The 21,218-nt window shown below is 41.2% G+C and overlaps 1 protein-coding gene across 1 annotated transcript in view; it reads left to right on the forward strand.

Annotated features, from left to right (window-relative positions):
- Positions 1–1,202: 1,202 nt before the first annotated feature.
- The window catches only part of DOCK2 (dedicator of cytokinesis 2), a gene marked incomplete at its 3' end in the record, with an annotated part of 155,240 nt that continues 135,224 nt past the window's right edge, over positions 1,203–21,218 (forward strand). Inside the window, exon 1 of the mRNA XM_089659610.1 lies at positions 1,203–1,347. Within this exon, the coding sequence (XP_089515736.1) occupies positions 1,305–1,347 (43 nt within the window). The remainder of the gene's footprint in view (positions 1,348–21,218) is intronic.

A 21,218-nucleotide genomic window follows, 5' to 3' on the forward strand; every position in this document is an offset into this window, starting at 1 on the left:
GCTAACAGCGTGCAGAGTCAATAGCTAATGCTCCAAACTTCGTGTGGCTTTCAGACTAGCACAACAGTGCGTAGAGAACTTCAAGGAATGGGTTTCCATGGCCGAGCAGCTACATCCAAGCCTTACATCACCAAGTGCAGTGCAAAGCGTCGGATGCAGGGGTGTAAAATTACGCCACCACTGGACTCTAGAGAAGTGGAGATGTGTTCTCTGGAGTGACGAATCACACTTCTCTGGCAATCCCATGGACATGTCTGGGTTTGGCGGTTGCCAGGAGAACAATACTTGCCTAACTGCATTGTGCCAAGTGTAAAGTTTGGTGGAGGGGGATTATGGTGTGGGGTTGTTTCAGGGGCTGGGCTTGGCCTCTTAATTCCAGTGAAGGGAACTTTTAAGGCTTCAGCATACCAAGGCATTTTGGACAATTTCATGCTCCCAACTTTGGGGATGGACTCTTCCTGCTCCAACATGACTGCACATCAGTGCACAAAGCAAGGTCCATAAAGACATGCATGAACGAGTTTGGAGTGGAGGAACTTGACTGGCCTGCACAGAGTCCTGATCTCAACCTAATAGAACATCTTTGGGATGAATTAGAACGGAGACTGCAAGCCAGGCTGACATCAGTGCCTGATCTCACAAATGTGCTTCTGGAAGAATGGTCAAACATTCCCATAGACACACTCCTAAACCTTGTGCACAGCCTTCAGGGAAGAGTTAAAGTTGTTATAGCTGAAAAGGGTGGGCCAACTCAATATTGAACCCTACGGACTAAGACTGGGATGCCATTAAAGTTCAGGTGCGTGTAAAGGCAGGCGTCCCAATACTTTTGGCAATATAGTGTATATATTGTTATTCTGATTTTTTTTTTTTTTTTGGAAAATTCATTCTCTGAAAAGAAATAGTAAATATTACATGAAGAACATTTTATTTTTATTCCTTGCTGAATAAATAAACAAACGCCTATGTATGAAAATGAATAGTCACCTAAAGTTAATGTGTGACATAATTTAATGCAGTGAAATAATTTCATCCACAGGAATGTGTGCACTGCATTGTTCCTGTGACAGTTGCTTAAGCAGCATTGCACTTTGAAGAGAAAACAGAGAAGTGATCATTTTAGACAGTGCAAGAAGGAAGTGCTCAGTAGGAGTGTCACAAGGAGGGATTAGATCTACAATCAGTTGAACTGTGACTAGCAAACCCGGTCATCAAAATATTCTTTGGTCACTTGAAATTCCTTTGTGTATGGTGTTTAGCCTGTCCAGGCATAGGTGGTTCTGGACTGCTCTGGTCTGCTCAGGATGGCTCCCTGGCAGAGAACGTGCACAGAGCGGTATGGAGTAGGTAAGTTTGTTCTGGCTTTCTAAAAACTTCATGTCTTTTCTCAGCAATGCTCTTAACAGGAAGGATGTAGCAGGTACATAAAGATGATGATAGAAGTAATGGCAACTCTGTTACTAATGTTACCACATTAAATGCAAGTATGCATGTTGTTTTGTGTGCACATTAACTGTTAATAATTATCCAGATAACTCACAGCAATTCTCTTTACCGATATTCACAATAATTATATTTAAACATTTTTTCAAAAATGAAACATTGAAAGAGAGCTGACATAGAAAGGGAGGGAAAAATAGCTTTCATTTGTAAAAGCAAAATGAGGATGTGTGTAAGATAGTAGTTGCTTCTTCTTTTTTATTATATGTTTGTCCTTTTAATTCTGCAAACCTAGGTAAGTTAAGAAAACTACAGGATTCAAGTGCTGTCACACCGCTGATATTTTAACATCCGAGTATCAATAATAATCATGTTTATTGAACAGTATTCAGTTTATGTGCAAGTATGCTTTTAAATGTATTTATCTTCTTGTGACTGATTTATCATAGATATGGTAAAAAATAAGTCAAGATGCTGAGCACTGCCCTATCACTGATCACCAGGTTCTATTATTTATTGGCTAATGTTTGACAGAATAAGGCTTCATCTAAATCTGAAATCTTTCTGTTCTCAAAATGCTGGGCCACAGGAATAAGTATGAATTTTACCGTACTATATTAATAAACATGAGATCAGGGACGGACTGACCATTTGGAAACTCGGGCACTGCCCGAGGGCCCGGGGTCAGTAGGGGGCCCCATGAGATGCCCCTGGTACCTTTTTCATAGGCTTTTTTGAGTTTGAGCAAGGACACAGGGGCCCCATGATCCCCTATTGCCCGGGGGCCCCATGAGTTGTCAGTCCGCCCCTGCATGAGATCTACTGTCCTCCTTGAACTGATTCAGTGGGGCTAATTTACTAAAGCAAATGAACAAGCTCAGAGACACATCCTTATGGTTCACTTCCATTGTAGCTCCTCATGCATGCACAGATATACTGTACATAATCCCTGCCGTGCAACATTTTTCAATGCATATGATAATGTCCACTGTGGTTCCTCTCATTGACTCCTACACCACCACAGGACATAAAAGTCACCAAAGTGAGCAGCGTGGGAGTAAGTATATGACATACCCATATGCAGTGGATGGGGGTAAGCCACCCATATGCAGTGGATGGGGGTAAGCCACACCGCAGCATTTTCGTACACAGGCTGCAAGAAAGAAAGTATATAGCTTCTTCTTTTACAGACTGCCTAATGTTTAGTTTGGTCAGTATAGTGACAGGATCATGTTAATGACAAATGCCATGTGTAGATGATGTGATTCTATTCCTATATGGTATGCTGATCTAAAACATGCTAAAAGCAGTTAAATAAACCCAAAAACAGAGAAAAACCCATTATTTGTTTAATTACAATGTGGAGTCACTGGCAACGCTGGTGTGTTTTCTGATCCTGGAGAGTACATTCTATAGCAAACACTCTTGTTAGTAAATTTAGCCTATATACTATTTGTAACCTGAGCAGATGTGTCATGAACCTAACTGTGGAGCCCAAGATTACAAGGGAGCCTCTTCCACAATTTCTGTCCAAGCACCCCTGTTAGCAAAGGCAGGAACTGCTAGGGCAGTGGAAGGGTGCAAGTTCCAGGAAGCTGGAGTGAGCTTGGAAGTGCAGGGATCCACCAAGTGCAAATATGGAGTCAGGTCACATGCTGGGTGGCAGCAGCAGTCAGGCAGGTACAGGATCACAATTAGTTACATATGAGGGACAGGCAAGGGTCGGCAACATGCTGGCAGCAAGGTACAAAGTCAGGAGCCAAAGTTCTGATCAAAAGGCCAGGGTTGATAACACAGATGAGCAGCAGGCAGAACAGGCAAGGGAAATCCAATGAGAAGCATCAGATATAGCTGATTCAGTAGCAAGATCAGCAGGTTTTCAGGAATACAGGGCATAGGGATCAGAGCTGAAGACATTTCATAAATAATGCTGAGTAGACCGGGTACCTTGATTCATTCTCATCCTTGCACGTCCTGTTAAACTGCTATGCTTGTGAGTATGTGCATGTCCCTGCACATGAGCATGAAAATGAGCACGGCTAGCACAAGGTTTCTGACTACATTGTGAAGAGCAATACTGTGCAATTTCCTTTTTCATGCAGTTATGATGCACTGACATACATGCATATTGTAGTAAACCAGTCCCAGTGAGTCTGTTATTAAATTGTCTGCTCAAAGGAACAGAAATTACAATCCACTGACTGTACTGTGGAATAACAAACATTGAATTACACTAGAAGAAAGATGAACATTTCACTATTCAACACTGCAGAGCTTTATAGCATTTAAAAAGTTGTTAAGGACTTCAGATGGGCAACATCTGAAGTCCTTAACAAGTCCAACTTAACAAGGGCAACAAACCCTAAAGAAATGTGATCTAGATGCCCTATTGGACCTAATGGGATTACATGTGTCATTTTCCAATGAGTGCAAGATGAGAACTCATTGGTGCATTGGCTAAGGACAACAGCTCCATATTTCTTCAACTTGCCTTACTCCACTTTTCTTACTTCAGCCTTGTGTAGTGTGTGCTCAGTCAGTTTGAATATTAAATATAGCTTAAGTTCCGTTAGCAGATGATATCATCATCATGGTTATCATAGACTGATAGGAACAGCGGTTAAACAGTTTTTCTTTTTTTTCTAGGTAGAGGTTATGATGAACAGTGCTATTCTGCTACTTTTATAATAAAATACCTAATAAACTGAAAGTTCATGAACATTGTTCTTTTGTCACTGTATGAGCAAGTATGTACCTACCTATCTATGACACCTGCAATGGGTGTTCATACCTCCCAACTTTAGAATTTGAGAATGAAGAACACTCCAGGGAGTTAGTAACCATGTAACACGCCACAGCCAAAAGTGGGTATGGCCAAACTGTTAACATTGGGAGGGGCTTAAGAGGTATGGCTTCCTTATACCTATAAAAAAGCGAAAATCCCCACTCCCTCCTCTCCAAAACCAAAAGCCAGCACTAATCTGCATGCTCACCCCTCCCAGAACAAATATTGGCTTCCTCCAGCACAAATCTTTCCCCCAAATCCCCATTATCAGCACAAACATTTTCCTCCTTCTCCAGCACAAATCCTTCTCTACTACTCTTAAACCCTCCCTCCCAGCACAACCTTCCCCTTCTTCCCCATCCCAGCATAAATTCCCATCCCTCTCAATACCCCTTCTCAACATAAATCTTCTTTCTTTCCCAGCACAAATAATTTTACCTTTCTCAAATCCTTCTCCCCAGCACAAATCCTCCTTTCCCCCAATCTCCCTCCCAGACTAAATCCTCTTCCTTCTCAATCACCCTCTCCTAGCACAAATTCTTTTCAATCCTGCGATCCTCTCTCCCAGCATAACCCCCATTCCAGTATTAATCCCCTCCCAATTCCCCTCTGCAAATCCCCCATCAAAAATCCTCCTTCCACCCAATGCCCCCAGCACCACATATTCACCCCAAACTCCTCCTCCAAGCAAAAATATTCCCCCCTTATAAACACAAATCTTCCCCTAATCTCCCATCTAGCACAAATCCTTAACCTCGCATCATAAATCCTTTCCCTACTTTTAGCACAAATCCCCCCAATCCATCCTCCCAGCACAAATTTTCTTTCACTCCTCAAATCCCACCTTCCAACACAACCATTCATCCCATCACAAACCCTTATCCTCCCCCTTCAAATCCCTTCTAGTACAATTCCTCCTATTACCCAATCTCCCATCCCAGAACAAATGCTCGCAAATCTTTCCTCCCAGCACAAATCCTCTTCCACCCCAAATCCCGCATCCTGGCACAAATCCCCCCACTGTTCTCTCCAGTGCAAATCCACCTTCTATTCAATTACACTTCCGAGCACAACTCCTCCCATATTCCCCCTCCCAGCACAAATCCTCTGCCCACATCTAGTGCAAATCCTCTCCCCCAAATCCCCCCTCCGAGCACAACCCCCCACGACCCTGGAACAATTCCTCCCCCAAACCTTCTTCAGTACAAGCCCTCTTCTACTGCCCAAATCTCCCCTCCCAGCACAACCCTCCCCATCCTGGCACAAATCCTCCCTTCCCCCAATTCACTCCAGCACAAATCCTCTCCCCATTTCTAGAACAAATCATCCCACCCAAATCCCCTCTCAGAGCACAAACTCACCCCTCGGCTCAGTCTGTATTACCGCTGATGGGTAGAGAGAAGCATTTATGACAAAAGAGATCTCTGTGGTCTCTTGTGTCCTAAAACCCTGCCTTTCAGTGTTTTTTTTAATGTTTAATTCCAACTTAAAAAAGTATATGTAAAGGTAGAGCTCCTTTTTGGTGAAAAAGTTAAAGTGATAATAGACCTTTACATAATCCCACTGAAGTGCCTAGCCTCAGGTGATATACAGTGATGAAGCAAATCCTCCTACATAAGCTTTACCTATTTATCTGTAGCTATCTTCGCCAAAGTCATCCAAAGTACACAGATTAAAGTGTATTTCTCAGCCCAAAGGAGGCAGTGGGTAGAAAATTAACACACACAGTACAGATCTGAGTGTAATCTGAGACCTGAGTATAAGGAATGGGCACACCCTCCTCTACATAATCTCATAGAAACACATGCACAACTGAGGCTGGTGATCATCTGTTGTGTACTGGAGGGGTTGGGACATCTCCCAGGATTGCCTTGTGTCAGGGAAAACTGTCAGAAGAGACTCTTGCAGATAACAGAGGGAGGGGAGATGAGACAGGATAAACATTAAATGCTTTAGATTAAAGGCAATTACACACTATAAAAGGATTTGCTTTGTACATTTTTCATTATAGAGGTTTACAACCATTTTAGGGTACATAATGAAATTAGAACTGCAATCTAAATCATCTTAAAAAGGAACATTGGGAATACCTTTTTTTAGGTATATTTTGGTGGTCACATTACTGAAATCCAGGTCCTCAATTTAGCAGTGATTGGGATATTTGGCAGTACTTAAAGCAAAACTCATGCTGCTTCAATGCTCTGCTATTGGATGACAGTGAGGCAGGAGCAGTCAATCCTTGAGAAAGAACCTCCCGCAGTCTGTGGTCTGTTATTCATACACAAAGAAGGCAGACTGGCAGACTCAACAAGTATTTTACACTTTTAGTAAATTTGTAAGTTATTTTTGCACATTAGTCAGATTTAAAGACCACATTGCTAAAATGATTACAGTGGGGATCAAAAGTTTGGGCACCCCAGCTAAAAATTTGTATTAATGTGCATAAAGAAGCCAAGGAAAGATGGAAAAATCTCCAAAAGGCATCAAATTACAGATTAGACATTCTTATAATATGTCAACAAAAGTTAGATTTTATTTCCATCATTTACACTTTCAAAATAACAGAAAACAAAAAAATGGCGTCTGCAAAAGTTTGGGCACCCTGCAGAGTTAATATCTTGTACTGCCCCCTTTGGCAAGTATCACAGCTTGTAAACGCTTTTTGTAGCCAGCCAAGAGTCTTTCAATTCTTGTTTGAGGTATCTTTGCCCATTCTTCCTTACAAAAGTCTTCCAGTTCTTTGAGATTTCTGGGCTGTCTGTCACGCACTGCTCTTTTAAGGTCTATCCATAGATTTTCAATTATGTTGAGGTCAGGAGATTGTGAAGGCCATGGCAAAACATTCAGTTTACGCTTCTTGATGTAATCCCCCATGGATTTCGAGGTGAGTTTAGGATCATTATCCATTTGTAGAAGCCATCCTCTCTTTAACTTCAGCTTTTTCACAGATGGCATCAAGTTACCATCCAAAATTTGCTGAAATTTTATTGAATCCATTTTTCCTTCTACTCGTGAGATGTTCCCTGTGCCACTGGCTGCAACACAACCCCAAAGCATGATTGATCCAACCCCATGCTTAACAGTTTGACAGAGGTTCTTTTCATTAAATTCTGTGCCCCTTCTTCTCCAAACGTACCTTTGCTCATTCCGGCCAAAAGTTCAATTTTAACCTCATCGGTCCACAGAACTTGTTTCCAAAATGCATCAGGCTTGTCTATATGTTCATTTGCAAAGTTCAAACGATGATTTTTGTGGTGAGGACGTAGAAGAGGTTTTCTTCTGATGACTCTTCCATGAAGACCATATTTGTACAAGTATCTCTTTATAGTGGAATAGTGTACCACAACTCCAGTGTCTGCCAGATCTTTCTGGAGGGATCGCGCAGTCAAACTTGGGTTTTGAATTGTTTTTCTCACAATCCTGCGAGCTGTTCTGTCTGATATTTTTCTTGGTCTTCCAGATCTTGCTTTAACTTCCACTGTTCCTGATGACTGCCGTTTCTTAATTACATTCCGAACAGAGGATATTGACATCTGAAAACGCTTTGCTATCTTCTTATAGCCTTCTCCAGCTTTGTGAGCGTCAACTATTTTCAGTTTCAGTTTTCTAGACAACTGCTTAGAAGAACCCATGGTGCTGATTGTTGGGGCAAGGTCAGATGAGTCTGGGCATTTAAAACCTTTGGGATTGACATCACCTGGTCTTCCCAGATGATGATTGAGAACAATCCATGACACTGGCACGTCTCAGGTTGGCAAAGGAGGCAGTGCATGCTATAATTTCTGCAGGGTGCCCAAACTTTTGCAGACGCCATTTTTTTGTTTTCTGTTATTTTGAAAGTGTAAATGATGGAAATAAAATCTAACTTTTGTTGACATATTATAAGAATGTCTAATCTGTAATTTGATGCCTTTTGGAGATTTTTCCATCTTTCTTTGGCTTCTTTATGCACATTAATACAAATTTTTAGCTGGGGTGCCCAAACTTTCGATCCCCACTGTATATATGTTAACATGTACTGTACAATTATTTTAGAATAATTGCATATTTGTTGTTTCTTCTTTTTAATTTTTTGTTACTGATAGTTTAGTTAGGGTTACCTTCTTACACAGAGATCTATACAGTGGTGTTGCTATTGGGGTGCAGGTGGTGTGGCCCACACCCAGGTGACACCCACCAGAGGGATGATGGTGTGAATGTGTCTGACCAAACAATCAGAAACAGACTTCATGAGGGAGGCCTGAGGGCCTGACATCCTCTAGTGGGCCTTGTGGTGCTCACTGCCTGGCACCATAGGGCTCGATTGGCATTTGCCATTGAACACCAGAAATGGCAGGTTCACCACTGGTGCCCTGTGATTTTCACAGATGAGAGCAAGTTCACCCTAAGCACATGTGACAGACATGAAAGTCTGGAGAAGCCGTGGAGAATGTTTTGCTGCCTGTAACATCATTCAGCATGACCGTTTTGGTGGTGGGTCAGTGATGGTCTGGTCAGGCATATCCTTGGAGGGACGCACAGACCTGACTGCCATTAGGTATTGGGATGAAATCGTTGGACCCATTGTCAGACTCTACACTGTTGCAGTGGGTCTTGGGTTCCTCCTGGTGCATGACAATGCCTGGCCTCATGTGGCGAGAGTATGCAGGCAGTTCCTGGAGGATGAAGGAATTGATACCATTGAATTGCCCCCAAGCTCGCCTGACCTAAATTCAATAGAACACCTCTGGGATATCATGTTTCGGTCCATCCGATGCTGCCAGGTTGCACCTCAGACTGTCCAGGAGCTCAGTGATGCCATTTGTCCAGATCTGGGAGGAAATACCCCAGGACACCATCCGTCATCTCATTAGAAGCATGCCCCGACATTGTCAGGCATGCATATAAGCACGTGGGGGCCATACAAACTACCATTTTGAGTTGCTGCAATGAAATTTCAGCAAAATGGACTAGCCTGCTACATCATTTTTTCCCTTTGATTTTCGGGCTGTCTTTGAATTCAGTCCTCTGTAGCTTGATAATCTTCATTTCCATCGCACGATGGGACATCCTTACATTCCTAACACATTACCCAGTCCATATCAGTATAGATATCCAGCATGACGTTTTTCCCCATTGAGATCTGATGTGTTTTCAAAGTGTTCCTTTAATTTTTTTGAGCAGTGTAGATACCCAACATGTCAAGCCAAATAATTGTGTGCTCCTAAATATTGACAACTAACTTTGGTACCCTATATGTTCTATAGGTGATGTTTTAAAAGCCCCTACAGGTCATTACTTTAGTGTTAATATTAGCCCTAGAATTATTGTTTTCACTCCAGCATGCACAGCGATATGTAACATGTGTCATGAATAGGCAGCTGGGATATATGCTTCCTTTGGTAAGCTGTCTTTCAGGCACAGATACCAAATCCAGTGATATTCACTGGATCTTCCACAATAGCGTTGGCTTGCTGTTGTGCAGCGTTTGCTTGCTGCTGTGCAGTATTAGATATATCGCATTGCATTCTTTGCCCATTTATTTTGCCCATTTGTTTTGTACAGACACAAATCGCACCATAAAATATTGGTTTCAGGTATCTGGGGCATTTTCAGGAGTATGAGTACTTGTGAAAATACTCGGTATCGCATCGGTATTGGTGAATTCCTAATATATATACATATTACATATTGCCAAAAGTATTGGGACGCCTGCCTTAACACGCACATAAACTTTAATGGCATCCCAGTCTTAGTCCGTAGGGTTCAATATTGAGTTGGCCCACCCTTTGCAACTAGAACAGCTTCAACTCTTCTGGGAAGGCTGTCCACAAGGTTTAGGAGTGTGTATGGCAATGTTTGACCATTTTTCCATAAATGCATTTGTGAGGTCAAGCACTGATGTCGAAGAAGAAGGTCTGGCTCGCAGTCTCTGCTCTAATTCATCCCAAAGGTGTTCTATCGGGTTGAGGTCAGGACCCTGTGCAGGCCAGTCAAGTTCCTCCACCCTAAACTCTCTCATCCATGTCTTTATGGACCTTGCTTTGCGCACTGGTGTGCAGCCATGCCCAAGCTGTTCCCACAAAGTCGGGAGCATGAAATTGGCCAAAATGTCTTGGTATGCTGACACTTTTAGAGGTCTATTCATTGGAACTAAGAGGCCAAGCCCAACTCCTGAAAAACAACCCCACACCATAATCCCCCTCCACCAAACTTTACCCTTGGCACATTGCAGTCAGGCAAGTACCATTCTCCTGGCAACCGTCAAACCCAGACACATCCATCGGATTGCCAGACAGAGAAGCGTGATTTGTCGCTCCAGAGAACACATCTCTACTGTTCTAGAGTCCAGTGGCAGTGTGCTTTACACCACTACATCGAACGCTTGGCATTGCACTTGGTGATGTAAGACTTGGATGCAGCTGCTCGGCCATGGAAACCCATTCCATGAAGCTCTATGCACTGTTGTGCTAAGCTGAAGGCCACACGAAGTTTGGAGGTCTTTAGCTGTTGATTCTGCAGACAGTTGGCGATTTCTGTTCACTGTGCCCTTTAACATGCACCAACCTCACTCTGTCATTTTATGTGACCTACCACTTGGTGGCTGAGTTGCTGTTGTTCCCAGTTGCTTCCACTTTGTTATAAGACCACTAACCATTGACCGTGGAATATTTAGCAGCAAGGAAATTTCACGGATGGACTTATTGCACAGGTGGCAACCTATCACGGTACCACGCTTGAATTCACTGAGCTCCAGAGAGTGATCCATTCTTTCACAAATGTTTGTAGAAGCAGTCTGCATGCCTAGGTGCTTGATTTTATACACCTGTTGTCATGGAGGTGATTGGAACACCTGAATCCATTGATTTGGAGGGGTGTCCCAATACTTTTGGCATTATAGTGTATATGTATGTATATACATATAAAAAAACAGGGCATGTCAGGTTCAGAAGGCTATACCACCTGCCTCTATGCCCTGTAGAGGTAAATGGTTCCAGGTCGCAACTGTGTCCAATGGAGTCCCTCTTCAAATAGATGAGTGTTAGTTGGTATATCCCATCCTGATTACCTGCTAACTCTGGCCAGGTCACTGCTGACAATGCAATCCATCACAGATCACAAGTCAGCAGCTAGACCCCTGTAACAAAGAGGAAGGGGGGTGGATAATGACACTAGCATGATATCTGGAGCTGACTGTATGTACAGTGGGAACTTTACTATTTGGCATTAAGAAAAGTATAGATTTTACAGCCCAGCAGAGCATGGATCCAGGTATACAAGGCATACACCTGAGCAGAGGTAACATATGTTTACTAACCAGAAATTGCAAAAATCCCTAAACCTGGAGTTGCTCTTTAAAGTTAGCTAGCTACAAACCAGTGAAACAAAGTTAATATTATATTTGGCAGCAGTTAAATCATACTTCCCTTTTTTGATCACATGATTTTATTTTGTATAACTGACTCACTGAACATGTAACAAAACCGTCTTTCTTTTCGGACATGGACTAAAGGCTATCTATACTGTCCTTTTTAATAGTATTAAGATTAACCATGTAAGAAAATAACCCCGTAAGCATTTCTATGTAGCTATTTTTATATTTGTGTATATGCAAATAATAGCCTTTTTTATATATGCACAGTATATACATAAATATTTAACTTCATTTTGATAACGATATTACATTCTATTATGTAGTGTAATGTAATATCTGCTTTTTCATAAATTAGTCTATGTTTTAAGAATGTAAAATTCATTTTTTTTTAAAATTAAATATGTTTCCTAAAATGAACCTTTGAATTGCTCATGCAGGGTAAAACAGCATGTTAATTTTATTTCCCTCATCCCAGCAGCAAATACTTACCATTCTATTGCTCCAACACTACTTCATTCAGTCTCCGGGAGCTAGTAACAAACAGCAATGTGTATGGTAAAGTCAAATTTCAATTTGTAGGCAACACAAAACCGAATCTCCCCTTCCATCAAATGACAACCCTGGACCAATTACCAAGCACCAGCACTGCCACGTTGGGTCAGTCACATGCTCCCCAGTACCCAGACGTAACCTCTATTTCTATTATTCTCGGCAGCTGAACGGAGTGATAGGAAAGAGAAGGTAAGGTGAGGATGTGCTGCTGATGAATCAGGCTTTGAAGGATATTTAAACTCAAAAACAAAATGTTATGTATTGGGGCTTAGCAATTTTTTTATGTTGTGGCTGCATTTGTTTTCTCTTTAAAGGCTATGTATGTTTTCTGCAACTATGAAAAAAAATGTAGATCTTGCCAGAATTCCAGTGTACTTGTAACGTCCTACAGGTCCTGCACAATGAACTGATATATCAGTATCGGCAGATTTCACAGCTACAGTACTTTCTATAAACTACAAAAAAGACCTTTCTATGCAATGGGATTGAAAGATGGAGAAGAGGTTGTAGTACAAATCAGGAAATCAGCCTAGTAACAACCATGGCCCCCTTTAAATATATATATATAGTGACGTGAGTGAATATAGTTACTCTAGGACAGGTTATTTGCTATAACAAATGAACATAAAGTACTGTATATTGCATTGTGCAATGCATTGCATTTTTCTTTATGGGCTTTGATACACTTTAATGCATACCTGTTGTTTTGTCTGCGTGGATAAAGCAGTTTTATTTAAAAGTGGTTGTAGAGCTTAGAGTTTTTTTTTTTTTATTAAAATAACAGTGCTGATTGGCCCTGTGCTGATCACACACACCCTCCCAAAAATAACCTCTCTAGCCATACACATTAAACTGAGCATATGCAAAGTGACTCCTAGAGCTCTGTACTATGAGGAGATGTATTGGGGACAGTAGAAGAAGGGGAGGATCAAAGAAGACAGTTTCAAATGGCCTTTTTATACAATGCGAGGGATTACCCTTTAGGTTCCACAGTGAGTATAACAAGCATGCGTTACTGTATATACAGACTGATTTTACTTTTGTAGGTTTAGTAACACTTTAAGTGTTTAGAGAGGGGGTGGGAGAGATAGTTATTGCAGTATTTTGTACCTTAAAGCATAGATTGCATGAAGGTAAAGAACACCCAGACTTTAGAACCACTTTGGGTTATAATTTAAATCACAGTAGCTTTGGTTTCTGAAGAACTATCTGCGTTTGGATCGCTCTTCAAAGAGCGTTTGACAGGTGGTGAGGAGGTGTTGTATCGTCTCCTCACCGCCTGCTTTAGCCCCTTGATCCCCACACTAGCATGCCACAACCACATGCATTGCACTCAGTTGCGGGGCACTTGCATAGTGGCTCCATTCAAATGATGCAATAGGGGGTATAATCCCTGTTGCAGCCATGAAGCGAAGCATCGCAATCGCAACATGTGTACACCTCTAACCGCTGCCTTTCCAGCAAAAGAGCGTAGCAGGCTCAATCCCCCCTCCCCCCAACTGCTACTGTAAATGAGCCCTTAGGCTTTGGACATGCTTAAAACTAAGAATAGGATATATCGTCTGAGGCAGTACAAATACAAGCATTTTTTGATATTTGCTAGTCTAAGGAGGAGTTCAGGTGTGTTTGGATAGGAGTCTGAATCTGTCTGAGCTATCCTTCCTGGAAGCTGTGAAAGCCGCTAGTCAGTCATATGCGGCGGAGGCATTTTCTGCATCACAGCTTCACATATGCAAGGGGCATGTATATATGCTGTTGCAGGGTGGGGCATGCCTCCAACACTTATAATTGGCTGTCGGCTTTGACACCTTAAATGTGGGATAGCTCAAGTGGGTTCAGTCGTGTTCAGATGTGTTCAAGCCCACCTAAGCTCATCAATAGTAAAGAGCATCAGCTCCAGTAAGCAAGGATTTTTTCCTTTTAGCCTTTAAAGCACCCTTAACGTTTATGTCAAGTCAACACTTCTTTTTTAGTTTTGGATAGAGTGGGGAAGGATTAGGGATTCTACAAAAATATATTTTTGGCTTGACATACACTTTAAGATCTGTATTCAAAACGTTTGTACTAGAGTTTATAGCGTCTTTAAATCCCTTTTTTTTAGTTTTGGATAGAGTGAGTAAGCATTCAATCCTCTTTCTGCCTGTTACTTAAATCCATGGTTCCATTAGATAGATTTAACTTTACTTGCTGCCCTGCATACAACGATTTCCAAGACAGAAATTCAAGGAAATTTTGCAATGGCAACACAAACAGAAATAGGGAAGTAGCTAAAAGATAGAAATTCTCTCAGCTTTTTGTTTCTGTCTGTGATACTGTTGCAGATTTCCACAACTTCCTTTCTGGTAAAACTTTCTAATTAGGCCCTGGATAGTGGTAAAAACCAGACAGAGGTTTTAATCCTTTATTCTATCCAAGTCCCAAGTATAAAAAAATAATTGTTTTTATTTAGATACATTTTGAAATGGAGTCAAGTCAACTTTAAAATATTATTTTTTTTATCCCATCGCACAGGATACCATGAAAATAGCAACTTAAAAAAAATAACACTTGGTGTTTTTTAAAATTTTTAAATTTGGATCATGCATCTATACTTTTGCATTTTTCCCATATCGTGTAAAGCCCTCCCCCCAAAAAAAACCCTGAAAGAGCAACAAAATACACCAACAAAAAATAAAGAAAAATAAAAATTGCATTTTATGTATTTGTTTAATTTATTATTTATGTAAGGCTAAAATACAGACGCAGTCATATGTATAGAATTTCACCATATTACAGACACATAACACACACACATAACAGTTGCAAGTTTTTTACAATCTGTAAATTAACAACCATCAGAGAATTGGAGTCCAGTAGAACTATGGCTTATGAAAACGTTGTCCCTGCTTTCTCATAGACAGCTTGACGTCCTCCATATTTATCATGTCATTTACTGTTCTGACCCACTGAATTATCATGGTTATTAGATTAGATTCTTACCCACATTTAAAAGGTGCGTTACCAGAGAGTGGAGGTATTTTCATTTCAGAAGGGAACAGAGATGCTAGAGACATGCAGCCAGCCTGGTTGACCGAACAGGATAATTCCATAGTTTCCTGGGTCAGTCCACAGACCTTCAACCAAAAAAAGGCAAATCCCAAGACAAGACCAAAATATTTGGAACAAAATATGCATTTTATTTTTTACTTTTTCGGTTATTTTTATTTGATCACATAATGAAGTTCATGATCACTAATCGTGAGCATTCGCCCTTGGTTTATCAACAAAGCCATTGATGATCATCATGTCCTTCCTTGACCTGTAATCATGAATGGCTTATGTTGATAAACAAAAGCCACTTGATTTTGGTTGCATTTATATGATAGACACATACAGTAGAATAACACCTGGAATTGTTAGTCTATAGTCTTTAACACCTTCCCACCAGACCTATAGCAGATTGATGGCCGGGCGGGACACTCCTCATTGTGACTGGGCGTCATATGACTTCCTGTCAAAACGAGCAGGTCACGCGGCCACAGGGCCATGCAGCGGCGCGATCTGTCAGTGGCTGTGTCCATGGGACACAGCCAATGACATATCACTACACCGGCCCATTGCCAGTGTCATGTGACCGCTGTGACCAATCACAGTAGATCACATGTCACTTGTATACAATGGATGGCTTCCTGTCATGCCATCCATTGTATACAGTTATGTTGTTAGATGTGACTGGTCAAGGAAGTTACATGATACAGACAGGGCCAATCACAGCCCATCTGTATCATGTGATCAGCTTTGCCCAATCACAGTTAATCATAACAAAAGACTGAATGAATCAGTTTCATTCAGTAACAATGATTGCAAATATCAATGAAATACATTGGTATTAGCAATCATAATGGTATTAGCAATCAAAAAACAAATCCTGATCACTTGCCCAGAGTAGTTCAATGCTGCTATGGTAACATTTATGTAAGGAAGAGTTAAGCGAGCGCTACAAAAACAAAGCTGCTGGGACACCAAAAAGCAACCACAAACCTCATAAGAATAAATATAGATAAAAATAGGTGCAGCACTGATAACAAAAACATATAAAAGGTGCTTGATGCAAAACTAGAAATTGATAACTCAATCAAAAACATATAAATAATGTAAAGTGCCAAAAGTGCAAATGATACATCAAATTAGTGGCATAGGTGCTAACCATAAACTCTGTATAAGATACAATAAATATAAAGTGCAATATATATATAAAACCACATCAAGGTGGTTATGGTGATAGATTAGTGAAGGTCCAATAAATGAACATGGGGATCATGGAAGATCTCAGCAAAGGTGTTCCAATCTCTTAATCCAGGGTAATAAATGGTGTGACTGGTAATAAGTGAATTGCGCACTCACCAGATGCGCGATATAATCATGCATTTGAGATTACAACTGTCTTATCGGGTCAGCCAGATCATCCACTCAAGTGTAAGGCCAGGTTCCTGTTCCCTTCAGGGTCCTCCGATTGGTATCACTGCATCAGGTCTCCTCTAAGATAGGCTCTGTGAATGGTGAGACTCACAAAGAGCCCAAGAAAGGATGCCACATAGTGTCATACTGCATTTATCAAAGGATTTTATTTCCAAATCAGGGTGCACAGACAGAAAACAAACAGACTGACCATGTGTATCCAAGATGGCCGCCAGCAGCAGCGTGACGTCAAGACGCTGTAGCTCCTCCCTGACACGTTTCGTTTCGGGGTAAGCATACAGTGCCAGACGTCCAAATGATTCTATTTATGGCAAAAAATGTCGCGTGCGCATATCGCGCCCGCCATTTTGCCGGCTGCCCGACGTATGCGCAGTGCGCCAGCACAATTTTGCCATGGACCAAAAAGTTAATAACACGTCCATTGGGAATGCGCGCACATTGCAGCGTCATTTTATTGGCGGTATTAAACCGCAGCAAGTCACCTAGTTTACCAGGATAGAAAATAGTACTGGGAAATATGCTCTTTTACCAGGAAAAAGGAAAAAAGGAATAAATATCTTATATTTACCATATATAACTATGGTAACATTGTATTGCTTTGGTCACAGTGTGCTGAAAATAAAATAGTAAAAAAAAAGAAAAATGTAATAAAAAATAAAAAAAAATAGGAGAAACATTTGAAAAAAATACAAATTCAATTATTTTTATTATTTTCACCAAATAAATGTAGCAGAATACATTTTGACCTAAATGTATGAAGAAATGTTATTTATTCGCTAAATTGTATAACAGAAACGAAGAAAAGTGCGGGTTTTTTTTTTCAAACGTTTCAGGTGTTTTTTTGTTTTATTTAGCAAAAAATAAAAAGTTATGGTGATTAAATACCACCAAAAGAAAACTCTATTTGTGTGAAAAAAATTATAAAAATGTCATATACAGTAGTATAGTGTTGCATGACCACGCAATTTTCATTCAAAGTGCAACAACACTGAAAGCTGAAAATTGGCCTGGTAAAAGTGCCCGGTATTGAAGTGGTTAAGGCTCTGTGATTAATTTCTCTCCCATACACCAATGGTTTTGTTTATAAAGCAGTGAATATGAATATAACAAAACATTCATTGGTGGTGACTCAATTACTGTCATTTAAAATGCATGTACAGAACCTGGGAGATTCACCTGCAGTGCATGTTTTCTGATTGCCAAATGTACTGCTTTATTAATACTGTATGTCCACAAGTGTGTTCTAATGTACTTAGCACTGATTCTAGTTCTGTTATGTAAAACAGTAGGTATACTCACAGCACCATTCCCATTCCCTTCAGCCCACTCCTCTTCCCATCTCTATATATTAAAATTCTTTTTTTTCCTTAGTTTCCAATTAGGTCAGCATTGTCTAAATATTTTCTCATACCAAAAGAGCTTCATTAAAATATCAAAATGTATGTAAATTTACAAAAATGTTAGTGGACAGAGCAATTAGGAAAATAGTATATAAGTAGAAGGGCAAGATCATAGACCCAAGCAGGGGTCATAAGCATAACAGTAACATTTAGTTTATATGACTATGGTCCATAACAGGATGATGGTATCGCAGGTATGTCCATGAAACCTGAAACCTGTAATGTGCAACTCTCTAATAATCATGCAAACTGGTTCTGAAAAAACGTCCTTCAAGCTCACTGTGCAAAAAAGGGTTGCACGGGAAACATGTTGACAAATTTAAAAATCAGGCCAGAGGGCACCTACCAGTGGAAAGCGCTAACAAAACAATGAGAAACGATAACCAAAATGTGAATGGATCAAGGAGATGTCCTCTGTAGAACCAGGAGAAAGGAGATCAAGACATAGTAGTGTGTGTGTGTGTGTGTGTGTGTGTGGGGGGGGGGGGTAGGGAATTTTCGCAATGGGGGAGCTTCAGGCATGGTCTTAGGCATAGGAGTAGACAATGGAAGTGTCATTCAAAGATGGGCCAGTTATGTGGTAAATCGAAAGACCAGCTGGTAGTCAAGCCAGGGTTGCCATGTCAATAGAAACTTGTAGTGTTTGTCCTCCAATACCACCATTAGCATCTTGTTAATAAAGATACCCTGAATTCTAGATTTGACTTCTTCAAAATGGGGAGCCGGGGATTTCCATGCACAATGCTCATGCAATGGTCTGTTTCGTTGCCATTAAAAAGAATTCACTCAGCACCCTAGATCTTCACGAGACATCCTTTAGCGGTCTATGGAGAAGAGCTTTGCCCGGGTTCTTCCACAGATTAACTTGTGTGACAGACTGGATCAGGTTGTACACCCTTATCCACAAACATAGGGCCATAGGGCTAGACCACCAAATATGGAACATCATTCCTTCAGTCCTACATCCCAAAAGCAAAAAGGATTATAACCTGGTACTACATACTTTGCAATACTTGCCGGTGTAAAATACCAGTGGTTAAGAACTTTGCACAAGTTCTCCAATGCTTGTGTCATGTACCTAGTAGGAAAATTAATTGATGAGGTTAGCCTCTCTTTTATCTCAAGCCCAGGCCCCACTGAAGGTAGAACAGATGATGCCAAGGGAGAGGAAGAAAACTAGTGCTGGCAGATGTTGATAGCAGAACTTGCTGCTGGAGGTGCAGGCATGAGAAGTCAAGCAGGACATCAGCTCAGAAGTGGATGTGATGCATGCTGGACCAGCCAAGGTTAAAGGGACACTCCACGTACACTGCAGGTTCTGAAAAGCATGGCTTGTCGAAGTTCTCAGCAGGCTTTAGGCAGGAACACACTGTGATGACTGGAGCGGTTATGAAGAACAGCCGAAGCAGACACTCAGAACTTGTATGAAGCCAAGTCAGAAGCAGGAGCAGGAACACCCTGCGATGACTGAAGCAGTTATGAAGTACAGCCGAAGCAGACACTCAGAACAAACAGAATCCAGGATCAAGTCAGTAACAAGCCGGTTCATCAACGGAAATCATATACAGAATATACTCAGGACAAAGTCTGGACTATCAGGGAGCAAGAGCTCCCTTTAAATAGCCTATCTGGTGCCACAAACTGTAGGCGCGCACCAGCATGTGGGCACAGGTGTGCGCATCTTATTTCTATTAGTGAAGCGCCTATGCACATTTCTATTAGCGATATCTATGCACCAGTCGCCTTATAGGAATTCCTTACATTGCCCCCTCTTTAAGGGCAGCCTCCGGATGACCACCAGAGCTTTCTTTTCAGGATGAAGCCAGAAGTAAACCTGTACCAGCCATGAAGCATGAACATTTGAGGCTGGTTCACATTAATTTTCCTCTGGGCCATAGCCCTTCCACTTGATAAGGAACTGGGTTTAACTTCTCTCAACTCTACAGTCCAGTATGACTTCAACTTCGTATCCTCATTGCCCTTAATGAGCAGCGGAACGAGGGTCTCTGGACCTTGATCCAGAATGGATCTAGAACAGCTGGCTTTAATAAAGACACATGGAATACTGGGGGAATTTTCAGGTTTCTTGGCACAATTAATGCAAATGCTACAGAGTTGATCTTTTTCTTGATCTCAAAGGGGCCCAGGGATCTCGGGCCAAGCTTTTTCGAGGGGCAGCTTAATTTCAGGTTAGTTGTAGATAACCAAACCTTGTCTCCCGGTTTCAAGTCTAAATTTCCTCTTTTCCTTTTAGCAAAGAATTACTACTTGCCTGATTCTTCATGATAGTATCCTTCAAGAGCTGATTGTTAATACTGAGAAAGCTCAATCTGTCTTGCACAGCTGGTACAAAAGATTCCAAAGGGACCTCATGTAAAAAAGGAAGGATGGTACCTATAATTAGAAAGGAGATTGTTTTGTGGCAGAGTGGGTGGAATTATTGTATGAAAACTCTGCTAATGGAAAGAGAGGTACCCAATTGTCCTGTGAACAAGAAAAACATCGCAAATACTGCTCAAGGGTTGGGTTTGTTTTGTCCTCTCTCTGTCCGTCCATTAGTCTGTGGGTGAGAGGCAGTAGATAAACAAAGTTTAATATTTAAGGCTTCACATAAAGCTCTCTTGAAAACCTGGAGGTAAATTGTACTCCTCAATCGGAAACAAAATTGTCAGGCACACTATGTAATCGTACAATTTTCTTAATGAAAGACAAGGCAGTGTCAGAAGCAAAGCTGGTCCCCTTCAAGGGTATAAAATGTGCCATTTTAGACAGGTGATCTACCACCACAAAAATTGTAGTGAACACCTTCTGATGGAGAGAGTTCAGCAATAAAATCCATATACTGTATATCATACTCCATGGTTTTTCAGGTACCTGGAAAGGGCTCCAACAGACCCCTTGGCATTATTAGTTTTATTCCGAAGACACGCTGAGAAAGATTTGACATATTCCTTGCAATCCTGAATCAAATTTGGCCACCAAAAGGAACGGGCAATCAGATATGAAGGTTTGTAAACTCCAAAGTGGCCAGTCAAAGGGTGATCATGGCACATCTTAACCTCTTCTCATCTGCCCATTCTAAATAGAAGGCGGACGGGAAGCAGTGCTGATGCAGGCTGATGTTCCTTAACGTCAGCCCACATCAATGGCTTGTGCGCGGCTCACAGACTGCGAACCCTGGAGCCTGGTGATCGCTGTGTTGCCCGGACACAGCAGATCATATTAATGT

The sequence above is a fragment of the Staurois parvus genome, unplaced genomic scaffold, assembly GCF_062004578.1.
Source record: "Staurois parvus isolate SC_StPar_1 unplaced genomic scaffold, SC_StPar_1.0 ptg001171l, whole genome shotgun sequence".
NCBI lineage: Eukaryota > Metazoa > Chordata > Amphibia > Anura > Ranidae > Staurois > Staurois parvus.